The sequence below is a fragment of the Colobus angolensis genome, unplaced genomic scaffold, assembly GCF_000951035.1.
Source record: "Colobus angolensis palliatus isolate OR3802 unplaced genomic scaffold, Cang.pa_1.0 Scaffold36, whole genome shotgun sequence".
Lineage (NCBI taxonomy): Eukaryota > Metazoa > Chordata > Mammalia > Primates > Cercopithecidae > Colobus > Colobus angolensis.
The window spans coordinates 3,364,212-3,380,750 of record NW_012116932.1 but is presented as its reverse complement, the minus strand read 5'-3'; the positions used below and the strand labels follow the sequence as shown (position 1 = coordinate 3,380,750).

General features: G+C 53.3%; 1 protein-coding gene across 4 annotated transcripts in view; it reads right to left on the bottom strand.

Annotated features, from left to right (window-relative positions):
- AP1M1 (adaptor-related protein complex 1, mu 1 subunit) overlaps positions 1-12,146 on the bottom strand; it is a 34,699-nt gene extending 22,553 nt beyond the window's left edge. For 3 of the 4 annotated variants that reach the window (XM_011953260.1, XM_011953261.1, XM_011953262.1), the window contains exons 1-5: positions 11,675-12,146; positions 6,172-6,328; positions 3,679-3,746; positions 1,673-1,803; positions 650-797 (exon numbers count right to left, since the gene is read on the bottom strand). In XM_011953260.1, the coding sequence (XP_011808650.1) occupies positions 650-797; positions 1,673-1,803; positions 3,679-3,746; positions 6,172-6,328; positions 11,675-11,716 (546 nt within the window). In that variant the 5' untranslated portion in view covers positions 11,717-12,146. The remainder of the gene's footprint in view (positions 1-649; positions 798-1,672; positions 1,804-3,678; positions 3,747-6,171; positions 6,329-11,674) is intronic. The other variant, XM_011953263.1, reaches the window with a different exon arrangement.
- Positions 12,147-16,539: the final 4,393 nt, after the last annotated feature.

Below are 16,539 nucleotides of genomic sequence, written 5' to 3'. Positions count from 1 at the left end.
CACTGAACGCAAAATCAAAACCCAAACGACAACAAAAAAATAAGTTGCAGGAGAACCACATCTTATGATCTCAGGTTTATAAAAAAACCAACATACTTGTTTCTGTCTATCTACAGAATGAGGCCCGAGAGGCTGACAGTGAATAAATCCTAATCTTTCTGATTATAGGAGCCCTTTGGTTTCTTTTTTTTTTTTTTTTCTTTTTTCTGTACATGGTGACTGATAAGAGCCCTTTACTTTCTAACCTCATACCCTGCTTCTAATTTTTAAAAATAATGTGCATGTATGGATTCTCAGTCAGCATAAATGCTAATAAAGATAAAACAAGCTTTAGCCGAGCATGGTGGCGGGTGCCTGTAATCCCGGCTACTCAGGAGGCTGAGGCAGGAGAATCGCCTAAACCTGGGAGGCGGAGTTTGCAGTGAGCCGAGATTGCGCCACTGCACTCCAGCCTGGGCAACAGAATGAGACTCAGTCTCAAAAAAAAAGATACGACAAATTTACATTTCAATGAGTGGCCCAAACTGAATCCTACTATTTGTTACCACACAGAATGGCTCTTGGGGCTTTGCCAGTTTTAAAATGCTGTGTTTATTTCTATCATGGAGGAGATAAAACCCTACAGAAGAAGGAAAGAAAGGAGGCCTACCAAGAGGTTGACAGACTCGATGACGTCCAGGAACACCTCATTCTTCCGATACTTGATGCCTTCGGACCGCCAGGACACCGCGTTGGTGACGGTGGCTGGGGGCCGCGGGGCCCCTGTTTCCAGCTTGTGGCCTTCCTGAGTGATGTACCTGTGGGGCCACATGCTCAGAATGAAGCAGGTGGCACCTGCACCAACGCCACAGCTTCTGGCCCTGACATTTCGGCAGGGTCAGGGTGGGTGCAGGGCAGGTTCTGGCCACCTTGAAAACAGCCCCTGGATTTCAGCAGCTCCAGAAAAGGCAGCCTGTGGTTTCACCTGGGGCTGCTTCATACAGGAAAATCTTCATAATTTCCAAAAGCCAACATGCTCAAGTTATAGAGTCTAAAGTGCTCATTTTGGGGGGGCCAAGAAGACCATGCTGGGGAGGAAAACAAGAAGTGCGTGTGAGCTGCTACCCATCCCCGCTGAGCATGCGGATGGAACTGCCGCCTCGAAGCGTAACCTGGTGACCCCACCCCGCTGAGGGAGCAGCAGGTGCAGTGGTTAGGAACACAGGCTTCTCGGGGAATCTGTTTGCTTGACCCCCTGTAAAACGGGGAGACAGTAAATGGGCAGGCTATGAATCCAGTGAATGTGAAGTGCTGGGGCCTGGCCCCCAGGAAGCACTTAATTCACATTGCTTACTGTCTGAAGGGCAGGATTCCAAAGAGGAGAGATTTCGATCACAGTCTCAATTTATGACAGTAAAAACAAAGGAGCTACCTTAGTAGCAACGGACTGAGGGCATCCGTGCGGATGGAGAGTAAAGACGAGGAACAGGAAAAGCACTGTTACGTGGGGGTATAGAGGAGGAAACAAATTAAAACCACTAAGCAACTTAGTAAAAACCCGAATACGGCTGGAGGTGGAAGGCGGGTGGGGGACAACACGAACACAAATTTGCCCCTCTGTTTCCACACCTGATGACATCGATGTCATGACACTGCCCAGGCCTGGCCCCAGGCCCCACCCCTGCCCACTCACTCCTGCAGGATCTTGCTGTCGGTGGTCTGGGGGTAGCCAAAGTCCATGAGCTCGTCCAGCAGCTCGTAGATGATGACAAAGTTGTCCCGGATGCTCTCCTCCTCCAGCTCCTTGAAGTACTCGGAAAACACCTGTGGCGGTGAGGGAGGGAGGGAGGGAGGGATGGGAGGCAGATTGTTGAGCAGACAGATGAGGAATGAATGAACGCTTGCACACATTCATTTGCCCACTAAGTCCTACCAACAGCCCACTTCCCAGGCTCGGTGGCGTGCTACAGGCCCTGGACCCAGGTAATGGGGCAGCACGACAGCAGTGGCTGGCTGTGGGGTGGGACCAGTCTAGAGCTGCTACAGATGTCCCCGTTCTCTTCCCTGCCCAGACACTCCCAGGCAGGCAGCCCCTCCTGAGCGACTGTAACTGTCATCCCTTCCTGAGTCTGGAGTGACTCAGGCGAGGACCTGATGAGCTACCATCTTCCCCATTTCAATGGAAAGCTCAGAAGGTTAAGGAAGGGACGCCAAAGAAGAGGGACTGTTAGAAGCACTTTTGCAGGCACGAATGCTGAAGGAAGGGGCGTCACTAAAGCAGAAAGGAACAGCCCAACCCTTGGGTGAGGACCTTCCCCTTCCCTCATCCCCCATCCTCTGATCTGCTGACCCCGCGCGCTTCAGGACTGTGATCGCCCAGCCTCTGCTTGGAAACCACAGGTATCACAGCCAGGCCCAGCCCCGCCTGTGACAGCACCACGGGTCCAGTGAAGGCAGCCCTTGGCCTGCACGTGGGGCCTTCCCAGGTGACCCTCAGCTCCTTCCCCAAGCCCTCGCCGCCCAGGCTTGCCCCTGTTCCCCAACACAGGCGGCATCAGTGAGGGATGAAAGCTTTCCCAGGCCCAGCACAGGCCTCCTGGGTCCTATTCCCCACTTTCTTGAGCCCCAGAGCCTGCCTCAGCCAGGCTCATCCTCTCCAGGAAGCCAGCAGCAGCCTCCTCACTGGCCTCCAGGCTGCCTTCAAGTCCTCCTTCTGCTCAGCAGCCAGAGAGGCTGCTTTAGATCAAACCATATCTCGTCAGTCTCCTGCTTAAAGCACTCCACTACCTTTCATCAGAAGTGGAATGAAGGCCGGGCGCGGTGGCTCAAGCCTGTAATCCCAGCACTTTGGGAGGCCGAGACGGGCGGATCACGAGGTCAGGAGATCGAGACCATCCTGGCTAACACGGTGAAACCCCGTCTCTACTAAAAAATACAAAAAACTAGCCGGGCGACGTGGCGGGCGCCTGTAGTCCCAGCTACTCGGGAGGCTGAGGCAGGAGAATGGCGTGAACCCGGGAGGTGGAGCTTGCAGTGAGCTGAGATCCGGCCACTGCACTCCAGCCTGGGCGACAGAGCGAGACTCCGTCTCAAGAAAAAAAAAAAGAAGTGGAATGAAATCCACACTCCTGTATAATCTGCCCTCTTCTCAGCTGACCTCAGCCTCATACTCTGCCACAGGCATGCTGGCCTCCCTGGCCGCACCACACACACACCTGTCCCAGGACCTTTGCCCTGGCTGCTGTCTGCATCTCACTGGCAGCCTGGGCCTGGCGTGTCAGCTCTCTCCAAGGTGGGCCTCGGGCATCTGTGCCTTGAGAGCCCCCTGGGAGATTCTGAGCTGGCTCAGCTCTGCAGCTCTGCTGGTTATTCCAGCCCATCAGCTGGTCACCCCACATCCTTCCAAAGCTGGCTGGGGGACTTGCTTGTCCCTTCCAGGGTCAGGGCACCTCTGCTCAGCCCCACCTTTTCCTGTTCACTTTCCTTTCTTCCCCAGGGTCAGGGAGCAACATGAGCTACAGAATTCCACAGGCATGGCGGAGGGGTTTGGGGCTCCCCTTTGCCACTTCCTGGGGTTCCAGCCCCAGCACTCCCTAGGGAGGCCATGGCTATCTCTAAGATGGCCAGGTATGGGGAGGTCCACAAGCAGAGCCAAGACAACTGCCACCCAAGCCCATGGCCCCTCTGAGCGAGACTCACCTGCACCACCTTATAGAGGAAGGAGAAGACCAGTGACACACATGCATTCTTCTTGGATGTGGCAACCACTGCATGGTGGTCAGAATTAAGGAGTATTCAGAGGCTGGGGCTGCTGCCTGGAAGATCCCGGTTCATGGAGGGACCTTCTAACCCTTACAACCCTCAGAGCCTTCCCTACCCCCACTGCCAGTCATTTACTTGGCCCATGGTAGGCTACCAAGCTCCTGGTCCAAGCTACACCTGGGACACGGGAGTCACCAGAAAGACATGCTTCCAGGCCCCAGGGAGCACTCACTGAGATGGAGAATCACAGGGATGGCAGGTGGCACAGGGCACCTGTCCCAGTGGCTGGGTGAGGAGTTGCTCTGAGCAGGGAGGGAGTGAGGCTCATTCCAGGAGCAGAAAGCAGGACACACTGGCCCTGCTCCTCCAAAGGGGACACCTCGCCATGACCCTGATGAGGTCCAGGGTCCCATGGCCAGACTCTGCGGCAAGTAGCCAGGGCCAATTCTGGCTTCAGCCCTTCCTGTCTTTGGAAACATAAGCCTTGGCCCATGAAATAAACCTTTCTAGAGAAACCTCAATATTTCTCTCCTGTGTAATGGGGGCCTGTGAATGAACTCACCAAGGCAATGTATGTGAGATGTCTGGCACAGATGCTCCCTTCTACCACGGGAGCCAGCCCCTGCCTCCCAGCGTCAGTTCTTTTTTCCCTAATGGGCCCCCAGAGAAGGTTGGTTCTTCCCCTGTAAGCCCACGCACTGCACCCTGGACATCCCTGTTCACAGCAGGTCTGTGCCGCCTGGCTTGTCTGCCCAGCGGTGAGCTTTAGGAGGGAGGGCGGGGGCTGCATCCTCTCTCTTCCTGCCTCACCCCAGAACAGCACAGGGCCCCAGGAAAGGGATGCTGGCCCAGTCAAACGAGCGCTGGCCTCCCTCCTGCTGCCTGGCAACGTGCCCTCCCCAGATGCTTTACAAGCAGGGGCAGTGGGTGCCTCTCAGCTTCATGGGTGCCTCTCAGCCACAGCCTTGCTGAGAACTGTCCCGGCTGGGGGTGAAAGGATGTCCACTCAGCCAGAGGGGTGAGCCCTCCCTGCCTCTTCCCTAGATGCCCAGGTGTGAAATGTGGGGGCCCAACCAGAAACTGATCTGATGGCTCCTGCTGAGCTCGGACCACAGCCACCTCACCCTCCTCTCAATACCTGGGTGGCTTCAGAGGACTGTCAGCTCCCTGGGTTAAAAGCCACCTAAGATCATCTTCAGAGCTATTCTCAGGGCCTTCCAGACCCAGGTGAAATATACACAGAGGCACACCACAGGGAGCCCTGGACCAGCACGGCCCACATGGGAATGTGCACACGAGTCACAAGGAACAGATCTTCCTACAATGCAGATTCTGACAGGGCAGGGCTGGGTGGAGCCTGGGATTCTGCATTTCCAAAGAGCTTCCAGGGGAGGTTCTGGCCCATTGGCCACACTGTACTGGCAAGGCCCCAAGTGTCTCCAAGAACACAGGAAAGGGCAGAGAGCCCATGTCTGCTGGGAGCAATATGCACAAGTCAGCTCAACTGACCCGAATGGTCCTGCAGCGAGGGGTTGTTGTTCCCACCGAACTGTGGGAAGGTGAGGGATTCGCCTCCACGAACTGCTGGAGCTGGGGCTCAAACCAGGCTGTGGGCTGCAAAGCAGGCCCTTCCGCAGTAGTGTGGGTACTGAGATGGGCCTGCAGGTCTGCCCAAAGCCGTGGGGTGGCCAGTTAGACCTCCTGGATAGAAACTGGCTTGGCCAAGTCTCCCCATGGGCCCAAGGACAGGAAGGGTGGGGGGCTCTGAGATCTGGGCAGGACTGTGAGGAGTCTCTCCCCTTCTCTGTACCCTACCACCCCTCCGTGGTCCAGGCCACTTCCCCTCCCACCTGCATGATGGCCCCAGTCTACTCCTCACCTACCCATGTCCTCTCCTGTCCCCACAGTCTTGCCCCACTCAGCAGCCAACCTCCAGAAGATGCACATCTAGAAGCCTCCAAAGACTTCCTGTCACATTTCAGATGATGTTCTTTGAGACCCCAGACCCCGTTGACCACTCCAGCCTCACTGCTGCCACACGCCCCCTCTCGAAGGCTCCAGCCACCCCGATTGCAGCTGCTGGAATGAGCCTTTCCCCTGCAGAGCCTTCACCCACGCCTAGTGCCTGCCTGCCCCTCCAGTTGGCAGAAGCCAGGCCTCCCTGCAGGCTTCCTCCAGGGTGTCACTTCCCTTCCTGGGCCCCTGGGCCAAAGGAGTTCAAGTCACACCTGCTCCTCTCCCCACACCCATCACGCATGTCATCGTGCATTCTCTGCCTGTCTCTGCAGGCAGCAGGGAGCTCCGGGAGGGCTTGGCTGTGTCCAATGCTCCTGCTGTGCACAAACCAGTCCTGGTTGAAGGCGTGTGGATGTGCACACACACCAACACCCACACAGGAGTTTCCTGGGAGCTGCCCCAGTAAAGGGATACGATACAGGTTGTTGTGTTTGATCCACATGAAACGGACCCCCCCGTGGGCCAGGATGGGTGACAGCATCCCCTCCTCCTCCTTCTCCATCAGGATGGGCATGAAGTGCTCCACCTCCGACATGTCCACGTCGCCACGGTAGTTCCGGCAGATGAGCACCTGGGGTGGGGAAGGAAGAGGAACGATGCTTGCATTTTCAGTTCTACAATCCAGAGGCTTGGGGCAGGGGCTGAGATGCACCAGCCTGCTTCCCTATGGGGACTCCGGTCATGGCCCCTATCCGCAAAAGAACAGGACTGGATGCCGTTCTGATCTCCATCCCCCAGGGAATTCCTGGAGAAGAGCATCTCCCAGTGTGAACGTCCACAGGGGCCACTGCAGTTCTTTGCAGGGTGAGGGTAGAGGGGAACTCTGCGGCAAAGGTCCAGGACCGAATCATTCAAAGACATCAGGTTAAGTAATGCCTCACAAGCTCTCAACGCAGACCTTCTCAGAGCCTTTGCTGGGCCAACGCACCCTGTTCTCCCGCCTGTGTCAGGGCGCCCACTCCCGCTGAAGATTCGTATTGACTGAAGTCTACCGGTGGCCTGAAGAGAAGAAGCCCTCTTCCTGGTCTCTCTCTTTCATAGCCTGTGGGTCAGGATATACAGCATCCAGAAACCCTGTCCACTGCTGATAGGAAAGGAAAATGGGACAGCTGCTTTGGTGTAGTCTGGCAGTTTCTCAAAAAATGAAACCCAGTGTTACCATACGATCCAGTCATTCCTCTCTCTGTTATTTACCCAAGAGAAATGAAACCACATGTCTGCACAAAGGCTAGCACGAGAATGTTAATAGCAGCTTTAACTGAAACATACCCAGACTAGAAACAATGCCGATGTCCTTCAGCAGGTGAACTAGAAACAAACTGTCCGTGCACACCATGAGAAGCACGCCTCGGCAATGAAAGGGATCGGACTCCCGATACACGGGCGCATCAGAATCACTGTGCTGGCTGAGAGAAACCAGACAAACGAGCGCTCATCCTGTATGACTGCACGTGTATTAAAGCCTAGAAAATGGTGATGAAAAACACATCGGTGGCTGCCTAGGGATGGGGCTGGACAGCAAAAGGGCATGAGGAAGCTTTCGGGGGCGATGGAATGTGTAGTTACGGCTTCCCACATGACTGAGCTCATCAAATTGTACACTTTAGATAAGTGCAGGTTATTAATGCAAATTACATCTCATTAAAGAAAAAAAGGAGGTCGGAAGTTTTGCTAGCCTGGGCACGGCTGCGGTTGGAGATGCTGCCTGGAGCAGCTGCAGCTCTTGGGGCCTGCAGGACAGCCAGCTGCAGGACTCAGCAACGCGCTGAGAAGGCCATTGCGGCGCTGACCATCCTGGGAACCAGCTGCCTCAGAACCTGGCATTTCATCACACGCTGCCTCTGTTCTCTTAAGGAGAGACTGGGGGTGGTGGAGGGTGGCACCTTCCTTTCCTAGTGTCTCCTTCGTGGCCTGTGGGACTGACTGGAGGGAGGCAGGTAATGACGTGTTGAGGGACCAGCCCCTCCCCCTGCTGTCACTCTTGACACCCCAGGTCCTTCCTCACAAAGGGTGACAGGGCTTTGCCTACACAGAAGCCAGATGGGGTCTCTCTCCCACTATTGAACTGCCACCTACCCCAGCCTCCCCGGCACTGAGAACAAAGCCCGAGTCTGTCCTTGTGGCTCCCAAGGACCGGTGTGGTCTGGCTCCTCACAGCCTCTCTGACGCCTCTGCCTGCGCTGCCCTGGTTCATTCCCCTCCAGCCTGGCCCCTTAGCTGGTCTCTGAGTGATCCACATCTGTTCCCACCTTGGGCTCTTCTCATTTCTCAAGCCTCAGCTCAAATGATACCTCCTCTAAGAGTCCTCCCAGCTGGGCGCAGTGGCTCACGCCTGTAATCCCAGCACTTTGGGAGGCCGAGGTGGGCGGATCACGAGGTCAGGAGTTTGAGACCAGCCTGATCAATATGGTGAAACCCCATCTCTATTAAAAATACAAAATTAGCCAGGTATGGTGGTGCACGACTGTAACCCCAGCTACTTGGGAGGCTAAGGCAGGAGAATCACTTGAACCCAGGAGGCAGAGGTTGCAGTGAGCTGAGGTTGTGCCATTGCACTCCAGCCTGGGTGATAGAACATAACTCTGTCTAAAAAAAAAAAAAAAAAAGTCCTTCCTGCTTGCTCTGAGATCATGTCCCATCCCTCTGCACCCTGACCCCTGCTTTATCCCTATCACCTGCTGTGTTATACATTTATTTGTATCCTCGTCTATTCTCTGACATCCCCTGAGAACAGTGATAACTCCTGTCTCATTCACAGCTGTGTTCCAGCACCCAGAACGGGGCCTGGCCCATAGTAGGTGCTCAGTAAACATTTGTGGAGTGAATATGGGGGTGAGGAGAAAAAGGAAGCGAGGATAATGTCCAGGTCTCCAGTGCAGATGGCTGAATGGGTGATGGCATCACTGAGATGGAGAGAGAGCAGGTACAGGGAATGCATTTAGAGAAATGCTGAATTTGTGGTGGCGGCGGGACCTCCCCAGTGTCCCAGAGGCCAGCGGATCTCCAGAGAAGTGCTGTGGACAAAGTCAAGAGTCACCGGCCCATGGACATGAGTCGAAGCCCACCTGGGAAGAGTGACAGCATGGGGAGGCACACGTGGGCCTGAGCCGCTCCACGGCCCTGAGGAGGGCAGAAAAGGAGGAGAGCAGGCAGTGCGAGAAACAGGAGGAAACCCCCCAGAGTGCGGCCTCCCGGAAGCAGAAGGGAGCGCTGAAGAGGAGGTGGTTAGTGGTGTAAGAAGCCAGCTAGATAAAGTGGAGAAGCTTCCTACTAGGAGAGCTTCCTTCCAGCCCAGTGTGGCCACGCCGGTGTCCTTGGTGACCAGACACGTGGCCATGAATTTCTCAGTGTGCTTTATTTTTGATTAAATGCAGTCGGCTCACGAGGCCGACTTTGGAAACAGGAGGTCCGTGGGTTGTAGAATAAGAAAGGGCATCATGGTTGCAGAGGGAGGGAGGGAAGCCCACGGCTGCCTTGGGGAGCTTTCTGAAAGGCAGGTCTCATCATGCCTCTCTGGGCTATGGTCTCCTCACGGTGGCTCCTTGTTGGAAATGAAGTGGTCCCCTTGGTCCCTCTCTCCCATCTCAGCATTAGCCAGGACTTCTGGTTCGGCGACCCCAGCAGGCTGCCCCTTGCAATACCTCTTTTCCACTTGATCGTGCCTGATCACCTTCCAAACCCACTTCCGGCGTTGCCCTCTTCCAGGGAGCCTTTCATAACCACCTCCACCTTCCACTGGCTAAAGACGAGGTTGAGCAACTGCAGGACTTGGGACCTTGTTCCTGCCCCTGTGGCTGCCTGGATCCAACTGTGTGGTAATGTCTCTGCTTCTAGGGGACTCCCCTGCTAGACCAAGAGGCCTGAGAAAGCTAACATGGACCATGGGTGGTGCTGAGCCTGTCTCACGCATCTGCTCAGCAAATCTGCACAATAACTCCATGAAAGCCTCTTTTGACCAGTGAGGAAAGCGAGGCTCAGAGAGAAGGTGCCTGTCCCAGGTCACACAGCTGAGCAGCAGAGATGGGTTTTGAGCTCAGCCCTAACACCACAGCCACGGTGCCAATGGACACCCTATGCCTGGCACAGGACAGGGTGCATTCTAGGTGCTCATGAAATGTTTGCTGAAGGAATAAGCCAGCCAAGACAGGCAGCCCGCTGGCACCTCTGGGGAGGCAGTGGCCAGGGCGGAAGCAAGGCTCATGCCACCAGGACTCAGGGTACACTGCACACACCCAGCCCCTGGCATGCTCTAAGATGGGTGTCTTCCCTGCTTCCAAGAAGGTGGGGGAAGGAAACCCAGCACTGGATCTCACCAGTTATTGGCTTTGGTTGGCTTCCAGGGCAGGCTTCAGGGACTTCAGGAAAGTGTGGGGGTGGGGTGGGGCAGGAAGGGGCAGCCACTTCACCTCTTCACTCTCAGCTGCTTTAGGGCTCACCCCTGCCCGCCTCACCTAGGACCTGACACCCACGTTTGTTTCTCTCACTGATCAACGTTGGGTTTAACATTGTTGGACCAGTGCTTGTTGCTTCTGCATGCAACAGGCCATGCAGGGCCATGCAGCCACTTGCCTTGCACCTGGGATGGACTTGGGAGAAGGCAGAGGACCATTTCTAAAAGGCGGGGACAATCCCTTCTTTAAGTTTTCTCAGATCCTCTGGGGAAGATGCCCAGGATCCAGTTTATGTCCAGCTCCCTGGTATCTCAGGTCCATTTGTCACCCCTCCTTAGGGAAACCCTTTCTCATCCCCGGGCTGAGGCTGACTGTCTGTATAACACATCCGCCCCATCCCACCACTGCAACTGACATTTATTTGTGTTTTCGGAGATCAGTATCCAACTCCCCAATCAGCCTGTGAACGTCATAAGAACACAGATTGTTGAGCCCTGGCACAGTTACTCACGCCTGTAATCCTAGCACTTTGGGAGGCTGAGACAGCTGGATCACTTGAGGTCAAGAGTTCGAGACCAGCCTGGTCAACATGGTGAAACTCTATCTCTACTAAAAATACGAAATTTAGCTGGGCGTGGTGGCAGGTGCCTGTAATGCCAGCTACTTGGGAGGCCGAGGCAGGAGAATTGCTTGAACCCAGGAGGCAGAGGTTGCAGTGAGTGGAGATCGCACCACTGCACTCCAGACTGGACGACTGAGCATGACACTATCTCAAAAAGAAAAAAAAAAGGGGGGGATTGTTTTTCGCTAAACACAAATCGACCCCAGGCTTACTATCCTGCCTGGCATTAGTAGGAGCTCCCCAGATATCAGCTAAATAAACAAATGTTTCTGGATCGGACCCATAGACTTCCTACTTCTCTGTGACCACTGTGACCTTGGTCAGGTTACTTCACCTCTCTGTGCCTCAGTTTCTCCCTCTATAAAATGGTACTCGTGATCACCATCCACCTCACCTAACCCTTGTAACTCACTATCGCAATGAACGTGGAGAAATTCCTACTGAGAGAAAGTGCACGATAAACAGAAGCTGCAATGCCCTGAAAAGGCGGGACTGGCTCCAGAGCACCCAGTCCCCGCCACGCCTCGCCACCCCCGGCCAAGGGTCGCGCAGCCCCTGGACGCCCTGCCTGGCTCCGAGGCCGGCTGCGACCCCCCTTCTGGGTCCTCCACCGAGTCCAGAGCCCCTGGCCCCGGTGCCGGGTAGCAGAGGGCGGTGCAGTCACCTGGCAACGCGGTGGCTGCAGCCCACCGCGTTACCTAGCAACAGGGCGGGGATTACCCACTTAAGACCCCCGCCCGGTTACCCAGAAATAGGGTGGGGCTCTCAGGTGAGGTCTACCGGCCTCTTTGCCTCACACCAGGGTGGGGCTCATAAACCGATTACCTAGCAACAGGGTGGGTCCCCGCGGGCGGAGGCCCCCGCCGGTCGCCTGGCAACAGGGAGGGTGGGGAGCCCTCAGTACCTTGCCCTTCAGGTCCAGCACGTAGACGGCACTGGCGGACATGGTGGCTGCAGGAGGCCTCGGCAGCGGCAGCGACTGTGGGGACTGCCAGGCGTTGAGCAAGGCCGGGCGCCGCCCGCGACAGCTCACCTCCACTTCCGGTTCGGGGAGCCGCGCGGGGACCGTTATGTCCGGTCCGGGAGGCGCTGTCAGGAATGCGCAGGCGCAGGACGGACTGTGCGCAGGCGCATTACGTTGTATGTGACCATGTTTCTTGCTCCCGCCTGAAGCATCCCGGAAGTAAGGCCCTGGGAGGCGGGGCCGACCAAATCAGGGCACCCAATTGCCGCTGCTAGGCTGAGCTATGGAGCCAGAGCAGCTGAAAACCGCCTCCCGTGGGCCGAGTTAGGCGAGAGACCCTGGTGGTGAAACCGAGCTGGGACCCAGCCCTGTGGAGCTCACAGTCTAGTGGGGAAGTCTATGAAACAAGTGTACAGTCACCAATTGTGATAAGCTCAAAAGGGAGAGGTAAGGCCGTGATTACTTGGAAAGAGGTCACACAAACTTCCTGAATGGCAATCAAACCTTATCAACAGTCACTACCTGTCATTGTCAACATTTATCAGTGAATGAGCATGCCTGTTTATTGCCTGGAATGTTAGGAAAATCAGTCTCACTGAACCTTGACCCAGCGTACCGTGTTTCATTTCTGCGAAGTTAGTAGTCGGTAATGCAACTGGTGGCCCTTGATTAATCCATTGAATCATATCTAATTTGCTTTTATGAACTCTTGGGCTTTGGAGAAATACCTGTATTCTGTTCCAGTTAGCCATCACAGTGCCCTGGGGATCCCAACCCTGCAATATCAGAGTGGTTTACCCAGGATGCCTGCCTCTCACATCTTTTATTTTCCCTCCTATCTCCGTTTTGGCGTTTGGAAAGATGATTTTTGCAACTCGGTAATTATATAGTCTTTGCTTAGGATAGAAATGTGACCGAAACTCTAGAGAAGCAAACTAGAATGTTTGAAGACTACTGAGTGACTCCTGGGCTGGAAGGATTCTTGCACAAGGCACAGAGCAAGCAGCCAAGAGAGGCTTTTTGGTTTTTTTGGTTTTTTTTTTTTTTTTTTTTTGAGATGGAGTCTCACTCTGTCACTCAGGCTGGAGTGCAATGGCACGATCTCGGCTCACTGCAACCTCTGCCTCCCGGGTTCAAGCAATTCTCCTGCCTCTCAGCCTCCCAAGTGGTTGTGATTACAGGCACGTGCCACCATGCCTGGCTAATTTTTGTATTTTTAGTAGAGACGGGGTTTCACCATGCTGGCCAGGCTGGTCTCAAACTCCTGACCTCAGGTGATCCACCCACCTCGGCCTCCCAAAGTGCTGGGATTACAAGGGTTAAGTTAAATATTAAAAGATGAGAGAGCCAGTGCCCTTATACAAAGGCTGGGATGTAACAAAAGCCTACCCAGAATTGTGCCTAGGCTTTTCCTGGGCCTTGGAGCATGACAAGATAACGAAGGAATTCTTAGCAGGGCCCTTTTAGGATTAAACAAACTTTATTGGAGGTCTGAAGAAGCTCCTCAGGCCTCCACAAACAAGTTTACTGGGGTTTGAAGGAACTCCCCCAAACCTCTATGATTTAGCAGGGGACAAGATAAGGGTAATCACCCCAGCACCTGGACTCCACTTAGACTAAGTAAATTTACTGAGGCTCGAGGAAGGTCTTGAGGACTCAGATCTTATAGGTTAAAAGACTATAATAACTTACTTATGTCTTTAAATGAATGCACACTTACAAGTAGACATACAGCTTAGAAGGTATATGAGCTCTGGAAGACTTTGGAATTTTGAGTTGGTCTGGTAATATTTTCTCCAGGCCTTTTCCCTGTAACCAGTTACAGAAATAAAAACGCTTCCTAGTTCATCTGTGCCTCATTATTGGGCTGTGAGAAATAGAAGTCCAACCCTCAGTTTGGTCTGGGAACAGGTTAGGAGTGGGGGTCTCAAAAGCATCCCCAACACAACACACACAACAAGAACCACTGAGGCCTGAAACCCATGTATAGAGATTCTGTTTTAATTGGTCTGGGCCAGGGTTTGGTTATTGAGATTTTTCTTTTCTATTTTTTAATTTTGAGACAGTCTCATTCTGTCACCAGGCTGGCGTGCAGTGACATGATCTCGGCTCACTGCAACCTCTGCCTCCCAGGTTCAAGCGATTCTCCTGCCTCAGCCTCCTGAGTAGCTGGGACTACAAGCGCCTACCACGCCCAGCTAATTTTTGTACTTTTAGTAGAGACAGGGTTTCACCATGTTGGCCAGGATGGTCTTGATCTCCTGACCTTGTGATCCGCCTCAGCCTCCCAAAGTGCTGGGATTACAGTTGTAAGCCACCGCGCCTGGCCTTCTTTTTTCTGTTCTTTTTTTTTTTTTTTTGAGGCAGGGTCTTATTCTGTCACCAGGCTGGAGTGCACTGGCACAATCTCGGCTCACTGCAACCTCCTCATCCTTGGCTCAAGCAATTCTCAGCTGGGACTACAGATGCGCGTCATCATGGCCAGCTAATTTTGCTCTTTTTGTTTGTTTGTTTGTTTTTTGAAACAGGGTCTCACTCTGTCACCCAGGCTGGAGTTCAGTGGCGCAATCTCAGTAGCTCATTGCAACCTCTGCCTCCTGGGTTGAAACGATCCTCCCACCTCAGCCTCCTGAGTAGCTGGGACTACAGATGTGTGCCACCAGGCCCGGATCAATTTTTTTGTAATTTTTAGTAAAGATGGGGTTTCACCATGTTGGCCAGGCTTAATTTTGCAATTTTTGTACAGACGGGGTTTCCCCATGTTGCCCAGGCTGGTCTCAAACACCTCAGATCAAGTGATCTGTTCATCTTGGCCTCCCAAAGTGCTGGGATTAAAGGCGTGAGCCACTGCACCTGGCCTGGTTATTGGAATTTTTTCCAAGTTCCCCAGATGATACTAATAGGAAACAAAATTTGAGAAACCCTGGTGTATCACAATAGGTATGGTCTTTTTTTAAATATGGAGTCTCACTCTGTCGCCCAGGCGGAGTGCAGTGACATGGTCTCGGTTCACTGCAACCTCCTCCTCCCAGGCTCAAGTGATTCCCCTGCCTCAGCCTCCAGAGTAGCTGGGATTACAGGCGCCCGCCACCACGCCCAGCTAATTTGTGTATTTTTACTAGAGACAGGGTCTCACCATGTTGGCCAGGCTGGTCTCGAACTCCCGACCTCAGGTGATCTGCCCGCCTCGGCCTCCCAAAGTGCTGGGATTATAGGCATGAGCCACCATGCCCAGCCCACAATAGGTATGGTCTTTTCTGAGATATTGCAGAGGTCAAATTAAGTTCGAATGCCAAAGTTGAAATTGAGATGGGATCTGAATAACCTCCGTAAGTGGAGCAAAGGGGGTTAGAAGTAGTTTCTGTGTAAAGAGTGCTTACTGTGATGGTACTCTCGACATTTGAGTCTTTGTTTCCTCAAAAGATTTATCCAATCCCTTCCAGCCCCCTTGACACTGATTTTAAAAATCTAAACAAAATGCCTAGGGCAAGCCTGGAAGGAAATGCTCTGCAATGAAAGGGGTCACCTCTCTTAGGTGGTTTTTCTTTTTGCCTTATAGTTTTTGGCATTTCCTGTTTTTCCTCAGTAAATGTGTATAGTTTTGTGCTTTAAAAAAGGTATGTTCACTTTGGGAGGCTGAGGCGGGCAGATCATGATTTCAGGAGTTCGAGACTAGCCTGGCCAATATAGTGAAACCCTGTCTCTACTGAAAAAACAAAAAAAAGAAAAAAATACAAAATTAGCCGGGCATGGTGGTGCAGGCCTGTAGTCCCAGCTACTTGGGAGGCTGAGGCAGGGAAATTGCTTCAGCTCCGGAGGCGGAGGTTGTGGTGAGCCGAGATCGCACCACTGCACTCCAGCCTGGACAACAGAGTGAGACTCAGTCTCAAAAAAAAAAAAAAAAAAAAATGTTGCTTGGCACTATGGCTTACTCTTGTAATTCCAGCACTTTGGGAGGCAGAGACAAGAGGGTCACTTGAGCCAGGAGTTTCAGACTAGCCTAGGGAACATGATGAAACCCCATCTCTAGAAAAAATACAAAAATTAGCTGAGTGTGGTGGTACGCACCTGTAGTCCCAGCTACTTGGGAGGCTAAAACAGCAGAATCACTTGAACCTGGGAGATTGTCAAGGCTGCAGTGAGCTATGGTGGCATCACTGCACTCCAGCCTGGGCAACAGCATAAGATCTCTAAAACATTACAATAAATTGGGCAAAATATGAGACTAGGTCCAATAGGGTTTGTTACATATCGTGTCTGTTTCTGTTCCTGTCTTGCTGAACAGACCCTGATGTTCTTCCTTAGCAGTAAAAAGTCACAGTTGTGGCCAGGCTGGTGGCTTACGCCCACAATCCCAAGACTTTGGGAGGCCAAGGCAGGAGGATCACTTGAGGTTGAGGCCAGTAGTTTGAGACTTGGGAAACATAGGGAGACCTTGCCTCTACAAAGAAGTAAATAAATCAGCAGGGTATGGTGATGTGCATGTGTGATCCCAGCTACTCAGGAGGTTGAGGTGGGAGGATCACTTGAGCCTGAGAGGTCAAAGCTGCAGTGAGCCGTGATCACACCACTGCACTCTAGCCTGGGCAACAGAATGAGACCGCATCTCAAAAAAAAAAAAAAAAAAAAAAAGTCATAGTCCTGACATCTCATCAGATTCCTTCTAGAACTTAATCAGTGGGCAATTAGTATCAAAAGCCTCTCTTGGCTGGGCACGGTGGTTCACGCCTGTAATCCCAGCACTTTGGGAGGCCGAGGCAGGTGGATCACCTGAGGTCAGGAGTTTGAGACTAGCCTGGCCAACA